General features: G+C 38.2%; 2 protein-coding genes across 2 annotated transcripts; both read right to left on the bottom strand.

The window, feature by feature from the left end:
- Positions 1-2,581: 2,581 nt before the first annotated feature.
- LOC121933669 (olfactory receptor 11L1-like) lies at positions 2,582-3,520 on the bottom strand. The gene is given in 1 exon segment (XM_042473652.1): positions 2,582-3,520. A coding segment is annotated over 1 exon segment (939 nt).
- An 8,078-nt stretch (positions 3,521-11,598) lies between these two features.
- On the bottom strand, positions 11,599-12,540 carry LOC121935174 (olfactory receptor 10A7-like). Its single transcript, XM_042476401.1, has one exon. The coding sequence runs from the start codon at positions 12,535-12,537 to the stop codon at positions 11,599-11,601; it is 939 nt and encodes a 312-aa protein (XP_042332335.1). The 5' UTR covers positions 12,538-12,540.
- Between the last annotated feature and the right edge of the window lie 2,480 nt (positions 12,541-15,020).

Below are 15,020 nucleotides of genomic sequence, written 5' to 3'. Positions count from 1 at the left end.
GCAATGAAGATCTCAGGAAGAGCACAGCAGAAGGATGCTGTCGTTAAATACAGCTGGACATCTGGGCATTGGCAAACATCACTGCCTATAAAAGGCAGATAAGAACATTGGCTCATTGTTGAGAGCCCAGGCTTGTAGCTCTTGCCATGATTTACTCGGATTATTTAAGAACTCAAGTATGGACAGGATAACCCCTGAACTTGTATCTGCCTTTTATCTTCCGCTTCTGGTACAAGCTTTTGTTGTTGTCTTTGAAAGCCCTGCATGGACTGGCCCATCCTTACTAATCTGAACTTCTTTCTCCTTACATTCCTACTTTTACCCGCCGCTCTGGTAGTCAATGTCTCCTGTCCCAGCGTAGGATTGCCACTGCCCCCTCCCGGATTCATCCCTCCTCACTTGCTGCCCCTTACTCCTGGAACCTTCTTCCACCACGTGCACACCACATCACTTCTCTACTCAGTTTTAAAATTGAGTTAAAGACTATATTGTTTAGCGAAGTGTTCCGAGGGGTGAGCCCCTCTTTGCCCCAGGATGCCTCATTTTAACTCGCCATTCAGAAGCAAAGTCCTCCTTCCAGTTCATCTCCCTTGGTCCAGGCATCAGAGGTAGAGAAGAACTGCTGGACCTGATCCCCTTTCCCACCACCCCTCCCTTCTCCCTTTGTGTCATGTCTTTTTAGATTGTAAGCCTGAGGGCAGGGAACCGTAATTCTGGGCAAGTATTGTTCCCTGCACAATAAACAGGATCTCTCCTGTTGTTGATCACACACCTTTCCAGCACTGAAATTGGCTTCCTTCCTACCACAGCTCACAGATTTTGGACACCTGGACTTTGTTAAAGCAGGATAGACAGAGGGTAGCAAAACTGTTCGTGTGTCCTGGTTGTTGAATCTCCTGTGCCTTGTGAGTTGTCAGGCTTACCATTGCTCATGCCAAGTTTGTCTGGGGTTTAAGTTACTAATTATATATCCACACCAAGACAGTACTTCAAGCTATCCATGATATATCCTTACAACAACAGTGCTCCAATGTGTGCCTTTAGTTCACTGATGTCAAGGAGCTTCCAAACTTTAACATGCTGTTCCTCTATTTGTTTCACAGGCTATGTGGTACAGAATGTTTTCAGTGTGGAGTAGATCAATGGTTTCTAGCAGCGTTTCTTCATTTCCATCCTTCTTTGGCCCTGAGTATTCTTGAATGGTATCTCTGGCTGCTGTACATTGAACTGTTCATGGATATCTAAACCAGTTATTGATAGTATGTACATGGAATTCTGCAGGGTGCTTTATAGATAAAACAACCAAAAACAGAGGATCCTGACAAAGATGTACAACCTAAAATATATATGTATACACAGACATAGAGGGAGAGAGGAATAATAAAACTATTAAAAATATCTAATATACAAAGCAATTGTTAAACAAATTATCCAGATAAAATACAATATACTGTATTACAATATTACTAGTACTAAAAAGAGGGGGAGGAATGGTCCATAATATTGTGTGATTAGCAAAATGCCATTTGGATTTTTTTTAAAGTAGCACATACAGCAACAAGTACTACCACTTCCCAAACATATTAATAAAACAATATTAATTTTAAAATATGTTGTTAAAACATCAATTACTGTTTCTGTTACTTGACTGAGATACATTTATAATGGTCTTCTCATACGTGTTTTTATGTTCCATACCCTCCTTGACTGAAAGAGCCCCCAAACAAGTCAGAACTTGAACTATGTGATAATCCTTTTCCAACAGTCAGTGAGGTTACAGTCCTTTAACTAAAAGGTAAGGTTATCATTAAACTGCAAAAGGAATGATTAGTTTTTTGTGGGTTTTTCGGGCTATGTGGCCATGTTCCAGAAAAGTTTCTTCCTGCCGTTTCACCAGCATCTGTAGCTGGCATCTTCAGAGAAACATCAGGAAGAAACTTTTCTGGAACATGGCCACATAGCCTGAAAAACCCAGAAAAAACTATGGATGCCGACCATGAAAGCCTTCAACTTCAGAATGGAGTTATTGTTTGTTATACCACAATACAACTTAGTCATGCCTTCATTATTGGGAAATGGGATTCATTATAAGGAATTTTTCATTTTTATTTAATTCCAACACATCATCATTCTGGACTGTTAGTGTTGGTGGGGTTGGACTGTCCAGTTCAGTGTCTGGACAGCTTAGGGACGGGTGATGGTTGGGCAGCAGCACAGAAGTATCTTCGTGCGCGATAAAATTCATTTCCTCCCCATTCCAGCCTGATCGTGTCCCATGCCCAGATCAGGCTGAAAAGTGCATGCAATAAACTCGCATGTCTTTTCCTACTGCTGCCATACTTCCCCTAACTAAGTGAAAGGCATCTCACACATTGCTGATTTTCACTACATCAGAATTTCACTAACCAGATGCCCCATACATTTGTTTGGTCTCATTGCTTAAAGGCCTCCGTCCTCCAGACACCACAAGATTAAGCTAATCAGAAACAAAGAATATCAAAACATACTGAACTTGTGAGGCAACTCTTTGCTTCCTTGTTAGTTGAAACATGCACAGAAAGCCAATAAAACCATCCCAGAGCTAAGGAAATTGAGCCATGTTGCTGACTTTACTTATAATTCTATATAGAGCCTCCTTTACCTCTCTATTTCTCAAGCTGTATATAATGGGATTGGCCATAGGTGTTAAGACAGTATAAAAGAGAGAGAAAATCTTATGTAGCTCCTTCAGTGTGCTTGTTTTTGGAACAATATAGACACTGATCAAAGAGCCAAAGAAAAGTGTTACTACAATGAGATGGGATGAGCAAGTGGAGAAGGCTTTCTGCCTCATGGCTTTGGACTGGATCCTGAGAATGTTGATGATGATTACTACATATGAGATCAAGGTAAGTAAAAAAGAGCCTAGGGTGTCCATGCATGCCAGCATGAAAGTTACAAGTTCCACTATATGTATATTGCTACAGGAAAGCTGTAACACTGGGGCAAGATCACAAAAGAAATGCTCAATTTCATAAGGGCTACAAAATGATAGCTGCACCACTAAAGACGTTATGATTGTGTTACTCAGCAAACCACTTATCCAAGAACCAGTAATAAGGCAGAAGCAAAGCCTGCTGTTCATCAAAGCAGTGTAATGCAGTGGTCTGCATATGGCTATATACCGATCATACGACATTACTGCCAGGAGATAACATTCAGCAGATGCAAAGACACCAAAGAAATAGTATTGCACAAGACAACCATTAACAGAAATTTATCTATCTCCAGTCAAAAGGCTGAAGAGCAACCTGGGTAGGATAGTTGAGGTGTAGCAGATCTCCAAGCAGGACAGATTCCCTAGGAAAAAGTACATGGGGGTGTGGAGGTGCAAGTCAACTACAACAAGCACAATGAGGAGGAAGTTCCCTGCTATGGTAATCATGTAGATCATAAGCAAAGTCAGAAAGAGAAGAGCTTGTCTTTCTGGAAGATCTCCAAATCCAAGAAGAATGAAGCTTCCAATAGTTGTTTGATTCATCCTATATACCATTTGCTGTAAGAAATAATTGATTGTATGAATCAGAATGTGTTTTATCTATATGTATGTTTATATACACACATACTAGTGATAGTACTTCATTCCATATCTCTCTCTCTCTTTTCTTTCCTCCACCCCAACTCTTTCTTTTACATTGTTCTGTCACTGTCCCTCCTTTCTTTTCCATCTTGATACCTATTTGGGCTGTACCAGGTTCACTTGTGTTGCAAACCCCTGTGTCCCCTCCCAGTACTGTTTCTGTTTTCCTCTACACCTTTTTTTAATTCCTGGTCTTTCCCTCCAACCTCATTTTTGTTTGTGGCATAGTGGTTCAGGGAATCTGTGACAGAATGGTTCAGAACTTTGATGACCAGGCTTCAAATTCCCAGTCAAGAAAAATCCAGGATAGGTTTCCCTTAGGTGATAGAATGCCTTAAAGTGGAAATGCCTTGAAAGTACACAACAAGAATTTATCCCTTATCCTCCTAGTCCCTTAACCTTATCAGGCACCTTGAATCTCTCTCTCTCTCTCTCTCTCTCTCTCACAGTTGCCATATCCTAGTTCCCCAAATCCATTCCCAAATATACAGTAAATGATTATGCAAATTGTTTCTTTATTATGATGGGTCACAAACAGGTTGACTGGAACATATATGCATTCTGTTAATTTCTAACTTGGAAACATTCTATTTAAAGTTGCTTTTTAATAAAAATAAGAAAGATATGGTTTCTTTTTCTTAGTAATTCAGGGTAGGATGTCCGTTTTGTGCATCCCTTTAATCCTTTGTCCTTATCACCTTTTTGCCACTTTTTCACTGCACAGAGCTAATATAATATCTATATAAAATATATAAACTACTATACTTTAAAAGCTGCTGCTGGAGATGCAGATATTCCACAGATATGCCTCTCTACAAAGCCCACAACCTTGCGTGAAGCATCTAAATTACCCAATTGCACCCAATATAATTGCTGTCATCATCATCATCATCATCATCACCAGCACCACCAGCAGCATCATATTAATTTGTCATGTACACATCTTTGGTAAACTGGAAAGATCAATCTTAAAAGCAAGTTTGAATTGTAGAATAGCCACAACAACAACTGAATTTTTAATCCCTCCATTGAACAACCAGACTCAGACTTTTCCATTTTACGTTTTTGGTGGTCCTGAGGACAGCTGATGATACTGGAGGGATGGGATTTGTTTAAGATCACATTTTCCTCTTTGCCACAATTTCTAGTTTTAACATTGCAAATTATAGCCATTTCTGGAGTGGAATAAATTTTAAAATGCATTGATCTTACTTTATGTTCCATTCTTTGTTGTAAGCTCTTTAATAATTACTCTTAAGTTGTCCTGAAACAGACAAGTTTTGCTTAACTAGCTGAGCTAATAGTCATTAATAGACCTATCCTTCTCACACAACACTTGTCTAATATTAAGGGGGTAAGAAAATATTTTTAAGAGTTTTTCTGTTTTCTATAATTCGTGCAGTTCAACGTCTTACTATTTCATTCTGCCAAATAAACTGGTGTACACCTAAATTAAACTGGGAGGAGTGAAATGCATTTTGCACAAATTGCCACAATTAACTATGGCTACCACTGGTGGATAAGATGTAGCCTGGAGTTTGAGGAAACAGAATTCTAAAGGCAGTTATTATGCAGCATTACATTCTTTGCAACTGACCTATGATACAGTATATAGCTGATTGAGATCAGCATGCTTTCACAACCGTTCAAGGAACCATAGCTGTTGCAAGATGAAACAGGGGAGCAATTGTGTATTCATTCATTCTTTATTGTTTTTAAAGAATTTGCCACAATTCACAACTTTCAAATATGGGAGAAAACAATCTGATTTCCCCATCTTTACAAACTGATAGAGACAGCCTTGTTATTTTAATTCTTCCTTTTTTGCAATAGTTTGGCCAAAGTTTCAACATACACTTACCGTATGCTAACCAGATAATAATCTTCTGAAGTTTATAAATCAAAAATCATCATCACTGCTCATTTCAACACTCAAAAATACCTTCCTGAAAATAATTCTGCTTCTTAAATCCAATGATTAGAATGGAATGCAAGCAATCTCTCATTGAAGGAAGGCTGGGATACTAACAGAATTATTAAATTAAGTAATTTGTAGATTAATAACAAAGTCTAAATAACCACAATGCCTTTCAGCAACAGTGAAAGAGAAAGATGTAGTGTAAAGAGAAAGAGAAAGGTGAAGAGTAGAAATATTATTTGTCTTTGCTAATATCTGAAAGCAGACATTGGTCATTGCATTTTTATTGTTTAATCTTCTGAACAACAAATAAAGCATTCTAGGTTCATTAGACAATATAGTAGCTTCATTAGGGAACACCAGTTAGCAATCCTTGAGGCTGACCCAAAGAAGCTGGCATTGTTTAAGGAAAAATAAAACAGCAACAAACATTATCTAACTGAAAATAGTATTTGAATGCTTCATTTCCAAGACAAAAGGTATTCTAAGAGGAGGTCTGGAACAAGCAACATGTTGCCATGTTGCAGCCCTACATATATAGAGAAATGGGATTCTCACAAAATCCCACATTCTACATATTCATAAAATATATGTCTGGAAAAACTCTCACTCTACAGATGTCTTGCGATGAGGAAGAACTTTCACATAAAACGGCTTTACCTCAAAGTTATTTTCATTTGGAAGTTGAATACCAGATGTAATTCTTTCGTTCCCCATTTCTGGGTTTGGGAATCACCACATGCAAAGTTGTCTTTGTGTGTCCTTTGTGTTTGGGTCTTTTGTTCTTTGTCTCACTTCCCGAACAGCTCTCAGTTAACTGTGCAAGGCTCTAGGAGTCCTAGGTGATGAACACTAAAACACCACTGTGCATTTTTTCATCTTTTCCTGATATTTAAAGCTAAACAATGTCTTTAGTTGGTGGAAAGTAGAAAGCCATGTGCCAGCAGTGTGCTGTATTAAGTGCAATACAGTTGGTGTTCAGTCTCTCGTTGAAGTAATGAGAGAAAGAAAGGAATGGCTTCTGTCAAGGGAGAAAAGAAACCAAGGGAATTGTTACCTCAAAATAACATTGCTTCTGTAACAGATGTGATTATTTCATGTGTTAGTGGGACAAGTGAATCGCTCGCTTGAGCTGCCAGAATCCATCCCTAATCCATGCAATGTTTTCTGTTATGCCAATAATTTTAACTGAAAAATACATTTGGACTACAGATTTTATACATCTCCAGGGTAGCAACTAAGATGAGAAATGTTTTTGAAGATTCTTTCCCTTGAATCTAGGAAGTGAAAACATTATAGAAGCATGGGGCTTATTGCTTGAAAGGGAGAATTCATTCTAGAGAGAGTCCTGAGTCCATTTATCCCTGCTTGGGATATGAAGTTTTTGTTGCTTACACAAAAGAAGTCATAATATGTTTTTTGATTAAAGATCTTTTTTAGAAATGTGTTTCATATTCAGATACAGCCCAAAGTCTGAGATGAATTGAGAGCATTTAGATATTAGACCCTTTTAATGTTTCTAGAAGCAAACAGAACCAAAATTGGATTCCACTTAAAGTTTTGTTTGGATTTTGGATTTAGGGACACAAAGATTGGCTGCATTCGTCACAAATTCCATTTTGTCATGACTTACTCTGGGTTGAGAAGATAGGGGGATGTCCTACCATAGCCATTTGAAAGTTCATTTGGTGGATCACTCAGTCTTCCTGAAAGTCAACCTTCCTTTTTTGAGTGATATTGGTCACAATCTCTGAGTTAAAAAAAATCATCATCCTCCCTAGCTGGCTTCTGCTCTTCTGTTTATTATTATTTAAATTTATTTAGAATAGGCATTTTTCTTCATGCAAATGCTGAAAGACGTCCTAGCACACTCTCTCCCATTTAGTACAGTGTGCTTGCTCACCATCAGAAGACTGTAACTCTCTGATGAATGTGTTGCTACCCAGCTTGCTATTCTTTTCGTGCAGACAAAACTCTTCAAACTTTCTGCTCCACAAAGGGTGGATAACTGGGCGGGCAATTTTCATCCCCTCACACACACAGTGTGTGCTAGGAGTGCACCAGTGCATTGTGACACATGAGAAGTGATATTACTTCTGGTTGCCATTTTTGGCCAGTATTTGACTGCAACTGAGTCTTGGTGAAAAAAGATGTAAAATTTCTAGAAGTACAGGGACCATGTGGTGGCTTTGCAGTTAAGACTCTGGCCCTGGCAACCACAAGGTTGGCAGATCAGCAGTTTGAGATCCAAGCGCCATGTGACAGATTAAGCTCCTACCACTAGTCCCAGCTTCTGACAACCTAGCAGTTCAAAAGCATGTAAAAGTGCAAGTAGTTAAATAGGTACCACTTTGGTGGGAAAGTAACAGCATCCTGTGCACCTTGGCATTTAGTCATGACAGCCACATTACCACAGAGTCATCTTTGACAATGCTGGCTCCCTCGGTTTAGTAACGGAGATGAGCACTGTCCCCTACAGTCGGATACAACTAGACAATCACATCAAAGGGGAAACCTTTACCTTTTACTTATGCCATAGAGGTAATCTAATTATTTTATTTTATTTTCCCCCTCTCTTTTTAAAAAGTAGACATTTTCAGAATTGAAAAAGGTGATATTACAATGTACCCGTATTTTACGCGGGTGCACCATATACGGCTGATGTTGGCACCCGTGTACACATTTTGGCATAAGCAACACCCTGCATATACACATAGCTGTGCATCGCTTATGTCACGAGTGCTCCATTAGCGCACTTGTGACATCCACCCGGCGGCTGAAAAAGAACCTAGATTTTCCAGGTTCTTTTTACTCCGGAGGGACGCCGCATGGTTTGGCGGCTGCGGTGTCCCTCCAGAGGGAAATAGGCCACCAACAGGATGCCCTTTTGGGACGGTCTGTCCTGGGCCCATCATAACTTACCTGTGTCCTCTGATGTCTTCATGTTTTTTCTTGTTATTTGTAAACATGATTTATATCTAATCTTATAAAATATGGGAGGAAAGCAGAAAGGGCTTCCAGACTGACTTTAGTAGGGTTCCTTTCATTCCATACTCTAAATATATTCGGTGCCTACTTGTTTTACAGATTGTGTGTTAAAGAATTATTTCTGTGGGAAAATAGAACAAAGATTTCTAGCATTGTTTCTTCATTTGGATCATCCTTTGGCCTTTTGCAATCCCTCCATCATGTCTTTTATGTTGCATATTGAACTTTCTGTGGATATCTGCATTAGATCCTCCCATTCCCACCTCTCCTATCAACATCTCTACTTGATCTCTCTTAAACAGAAGATACCTGAACCTTTTACTGGCATAAAACTATGATGTCTTCAGCCCAAAGGAAGGAACTAACTAGTTAAAATCAATGATGTTGTTTGTTAAATGTTTACTGGACATTTTTCTAACATATATGGGTAACATGATTAAATTTATTTTTAAGTCAGTTGATTTCTAGCATATATTTAGAGTATGGAATAAGGGGAACCCTACTAAAATTAAACTTGAATTTCAGTTTCAACATGATTTTGGAATTAAATTATTAAAAACAACAAATCCCAGAATTCCATAGGATGGAGACGCAGCACTTCAAGTGGTGTTAAACTGCATTATTTCTATAGTGCAGATGCACCCCAGGTTACATGGCTAAATCACAGCCAATTGAGCAATATGACTATCCTTCACTGTTTTTCTCTATCATGGTGTTTTTCTCTTCTATATTCATCTCCCAACCAGCCTCTTCCTCTTCTCCCACAACATATCAGACAGTGGGAGTTCTGTTTCAATATACAAAGAGACAGCCAAAAGTAAGAGACAGATAAAGTTCTCCAGGTATCTGATTTACACAGAAGTAATATCTTTGTCATTCTCACAGTGTAAAAGACTTGACATTTAAATAGCCCCTGGTGTCCTGACCCAAAGCAGCTTCCCCCTGTATTACTTGTGAGGAGCCTGGTGCTTGCTACCTTGTAGTAACTCAATGACATCTAGTGGCACTGTGAGATAAAGCAGGTCTCAACTTTTAATTAATTAACATTGATTAATACATTTTTTTAAAAAACTTGAGAGGTGCATTGTATATGCATGAAACTTCAGGTGACTAGATTTCCCAGAACTAAAACTGGAAAGAGATAGACACACAGAACCAATTTTTTATTTTCAATTGGGGAAGCAGTGGGTGGCTTCCCGTCAGAATTTGGAAAATAAAATTTTAAAAATAATTGCTTATAGTTGTGTTTCTAATTAACCAAACTAGCAGTTAGCTAACACTAGAGTTACATTGTTAAAATTCACTGCCTTAGTTTCTGGTAGAAAGTAAAAAAGTTATTTTTATTATTTTAAAAAATGCTATAAGCCTGAGGCCTGTGATAGAAAATACACATTCTTTGTATTCACTGTTGTGAGTTTTTCAGTAACAACTCCCACAACAAAACAGAAGGCAATAACACAAGACAAGGTAAATGTGAGCACATGAGCCATCTGACGTTCCTCCTCCAACATCTAGTGAGGACAGACTGACATAAATACAAAATGGCTAAAAAGTCACATTTACAGACCAGGAGTGAAAGTATCCCCTGTTAAGTTACAGCCATAATGTAATTACAATATGTAAATTATTTGTTATTATGATAAGTAACTCATTATTTGTAGAAAGTTACTTCCAAACTCTAGTTGGCTAGGCTTTTCACGTGTCCTGCAGAAAACTTTACTTTTCAGTTCTAAAAGCCTCTAAGATGTTCAGCATAAGAATGTGGAACCAATGTATTTCTGTGTGTCTCTGTGTTTATGGATATTTATGGATATCACAAAAAAAAATCCTTACAGAAATAATATTTTCAAAATTTTCTTTAAAAAATACTCAGAAAAATTGTTTCTTCACTGTCAAGAAACGCCAATGAAAAGACTCTTAAATGATAAAAATCTTCACACTTCTGCACTTATTTCACACAAAAATCATAATTTTTTGCACAGAAAACAGTAATTTCTGTGCAGAAAATAATATTTATGTGAGGAGATATGCCTTCCTACACAGAAAATGCTGCTCTCTATGCAAAAATTCCACATACATGTTTTTGAAAAATAAGTCCCAAAATGCAAATAGTCTTTAAAAACTGCAGTTGTCAGAGACTTCTTCCATGGAGAAAAAAATGCTAAAGTTATTTGTTACTACCATTGAGAACAAAGATTGTAAGCCCGAGGGCAGGGATCCGTCTAACTAATAAGATTTCATGTACAGCGCTGTGTAAATTTACAGCTCTTCATAAATAAAGGTTAATAATAATAAATAAAAATAATAAAAATAATGTTCCTAATTAATAATTGGTTTTACTACAGGCTCAAAGATGGAGCAAAGAGAGAAGTATCAGGAGTGGAAGGAGGGATGGCATTAGCCTTTTAAAGGGATTATAGGGATCAACTGACCCTTTGTTTAGAGCAGCGGTTCCCAACCTATGGGTCAGGATCCCTTTGGAGGTTGAATGACCCTTTCATGGGAGTCGCCTAAGACCATTGGAAAACACATATTTACATGTAGCAATGAAAATAACTTTATGGTTGGGGGTCACCACAACATGAGGAACTGTTTTAAAGGGTTGCAGCATTAGGAAGGTTGAGCACCAATGGTTTAGAGCAACTGTTCCTTTGTTTAGGTGGGCAAAGTGTAGCCTTGTGGCTACATCTCTGATTCTGTTTTTTGCCACCTCTAACCGTTCCATACAACCTGGACAATATATTCTCTGGCCAAGTAAAGATGAACTGCATCTCCTGGAAGATTTCAAGAGAGATTATTAATCTAAATACATTGTACACCATTTCTGCGGTGTTTAATATCAACCTCCCGCTCCCACACCAAATTTTTCAAAACTGGACGTAAATATCTAGCCACTTCTGTTCCCCATCCACTTTCGGCATTTGCGACAGTCTGTTCAGCATCCTGTGGATCCAATCATTCCATATAGAAAACTAGAACAATTCTTCAAACATTCCTGATCCTTTCCTGAAGTTTGAAAAATGAACAAATATTTTTTATCACACATCAGCAGATCCATCTAGGCATCATGAACTTATGAAACTCTATTTCTGTATTTCCTGACAGACCTGAAAAAAGCATTCTTCACCTCTCTATTTCTCAAACTATATATGAGTGGATTGAGCATAGGAGTCAGGACAGTGTAGAACAGGGAGAATGTCTTATGTAGCTCCTTCAGTGTTTCTGTTTCAGGGACTATGTAAACAAGAATTATTGAGCCATAGAATAGTGTCACAACAATGAGATGGGATGAGCAGGTGGAGAAGGCTTTTTGCTGAGCAGATTTGGACTTAAGTCGCAAGATGGTGCAAAGAATACAAATGTAGGATGACAGTGTTAGGAGAAAAGGTGGGCCTGTTCCCATAAGACCCAGAATAAAAGTTACAAGTTTTACTAAGTAGTTATTACTGCAGGACAAGTTTGCCACTGGGTAGATATCACAAAAGAAATGGTCAATTACATTGGGCCCACAAAATGTAAGCTCTAGTGTACAAGAGGTAATGATAGTGTTGGTCAACAAGCCACTCATCCAAGATGTGAATGACAACTTGAGGCAGAGTCTACCATTCATGAGAGATGTGTAGTGCAGAGGTTTACATATAGCCAGATACCGATCGTAAGACATAACTGCCAAAAGGTAGCATTCAGTAGCTGCACAGAAGCCAAAGAAATAGTACTGTGTGATGCATCCCTCAACTGATATTGATCTGTTCCCAGTCAAGAAACTAGCCAGCATCCTGGGTAAAATAGTTGAAATGTAGCATGTTTCCAAACAGGACAGGTTCATGAGGAAGAAATACATGGGAGTATGAAGATGTCGGTCAACTATCACCAGAAAAACTATGAGGAGGTTCCCAGTAATAGACAAAGTGTAAATGGCTAGAAATAATATGAAGAGGGAAATCCTCAATTCAAGGAGGTTACCAAAACCCAGGAGGATGAATGTTGTAATGCTTGACTGATTTCCATCCATTTCTGTTAGCTGATGAATGTTGAGGTCATTCTGAAATAGAATTGGAATAAAATGAATGGTCTAGGAAATCTCAATTCCTGCTGCTTTCTTCTTTGTATAGTTAAGACTATTTTTAACAAGCAATCTGTGGCATCTAGTATGGCTCCTATGGTAGCAGTACTTTAGAATCCATGTCCTTAAATGTTCTGCTTTCATATTTCTAGTTTAAATCAAAACATTCCTATTTAACAAGGGAAATGTGTGGCCCTCACAAATGTTGTTGAATTACAATTCCCATCAATCCCTTCCAGTCAAGCTGCATATGGGCCACACAGTTCTTAGCCCTGCTTTACAATGGAAAGTATCAAGGCATGAGACAAGCATATTTCTCTACTTCAAAAAGGGAAAGAAAAAAGACACTGTTACAATGCATGTCAATATATTTGAAAGTGCAATTTTGTAGGTTTGTCCAGGGCAAAACTAATTACACAATATATTCAGAATCAGAACCTGGATAAGTTGCTTTCTACTACTATATCTCCTAAGCAGTGTGAGATCTTTGATACAAAAAAAACCCCACAATTTTTCAAGTTCTTTATTTTGTATTCCCTTAACAGAACCCTAATGAAGTTTTGCTCACATGGTTTTTCTTCAGTTTTCATGCTCACATTACCATTCCCTGCTCAGCCTTGGATCTTTTCTACCCATTCTTTTTATATTGTGGAGTTCTGTGAATGTGCTACTTTTCTTTAAAGAAAAGCTATTTTCAAAGATGGCTAGTTTTAAATGGAAAGGCAGCAGTCTTTTTGTATTCCTTCAAAACACATATAGAGAGAACGAGAGAGAAAGCATTACCTCTTAGAGACAGTAAGGGCTGTTTGACAGTGGAACACACTCCCTCAGAGTGTAGTGGAGTCTCCTTCCTTAGATGTCTTTAAACAGAGGCTGGATGGCCATCTGTCTGGTATGCTTTGATTGTGATTTCCTGCATGGCAGGGGGTTGGACTGGATGGCCCTTGCGGTCTCTTCCAACTCTATGATTCTATGATTCTATGATTCTAAATGCACCTTTGTAATGCACCTTTCAGGGATGGGGGGAGGAAGAAGCAAATGGCTGAAACAGGTTCCATATGCCAGCCCTTCTCTAAACAAAATCTTTTCTCATGTTGCTTTCCACCTAAACTTCACTCAAAAGGAAGTTTCTAATGTATATTTATGTGGATTTATATTTTATCTCTTTCGTTTTGCTTCTTCCTAAACACTTCTCAGCCTCTCATGCCTCTATAGCTCCTTCTTGTCAAGAAGTGTCATACATCCCCTCTCTTAGCTTTAAGCCCTGGCTCCATCCAAATTGGAATTTACTTTCTCAAGCAAGTATTTTATTTTGCTGATGTTCTACTGACAAAGTTTCTCATGAACATTCTATACACCCCAGAAGCACTATTAAAAATATGATCCTTTAAACTGTATTCTGAGGTATTCACTCTACATCCCACCAAAGTTGAGTGGATATACCAGCCTTTTTAATTAGTAGTGTTAGAAGAAGAAAAAATGAGACCTTTTTTTGTCTTGCATTGATGGGCATAATGGGAAAGGTGGCCAAACTGGAGTTATTAGTCAATGAATACCTTTATTTATACCTCCCTGCTTTTCCCTCAAAACCCAGATTCAAGATAACATACAGAACTGAAAAAAAAAACACTAGTAAAACCACAGGTAGCTAAAACCATACCAAAAAATTAAGATCAAAATAGACTAAACAGCCTAAAAAATTTAAACTGATTGACACCATTTCAGTGTTTGTATGCATGCATGCTGAATCTACTATTTCCACCAAGCTTTGGGAGAACCTGGGAAGACAGAGTCCATAAATTTAATTGATCTGCTCAATCCTAACAAAAATGAAGTCACCCAAATTTACTAAAGACATCATGTGCCCCTTCCAAACAGCCAGTTCCAAAACCTTCCTGGTGGATATAATAATAATAATAATAATTTGTTTTATTTATATACCGCTATTCCAAAGATCATAGCGGTGAACAGCAAGTAAGCTAATTAGCAAGTAAGCTAATTTGCCCCCAACAGTCTGGGTACTCATTTTAGCGACCTCGGAAGGATGCAAGCCTGAGTCGAGCTTTGGCCCTTTTGCTGGTCTTGAACTCGCAACCTTGTGGTTTTGAGTGAATGGCTGCAGTACAGGCATTTAACCACTGCGCCACCAGGGCTCCCATGTATATGTATATGAGTAATGAAAAACTCTCATACATGAAATGAAACAATCTCTCATGAAGTTTTATTTATGAGGGACTATTTCATTTCATTTTTTTAATTAACATTTATTTTCCAAATTCTGATGGGAAGCCATCTACTGCTCCCTTCATTTCATGTATGAGGATTTTAAATGACTCATTCACATACAAAGCCACTCTGCTACTTTACAGGTAGACTTTGGGGTTGGCTGTTTGGAAGTGGCACATGATTTGGTGTTGTGCGCATACAAAAAC

The sequence above is a fragment of the Sceloporus undulatus genome, chromosome 6 (genome assembly GCF_019175285.1).
Source record: "Sceloporus undulatus isolate JIND9_A2432 ecotype Alabama chromosome 6, SceUnd_v1.1, whole genome shotgun sequence".
Lineage (NCBI taxonomy): Eukaryota > Metazoa > Chordata > Lepidosauria > Squamata > Phrynosomatidae > Sceloporus > Sceloporus undulatus.
The sequence above is the reverse complement of the archived record's forward strand: the minus strand, read 5'-3'. Positions and strand labels throughout refer to the sequence as shown.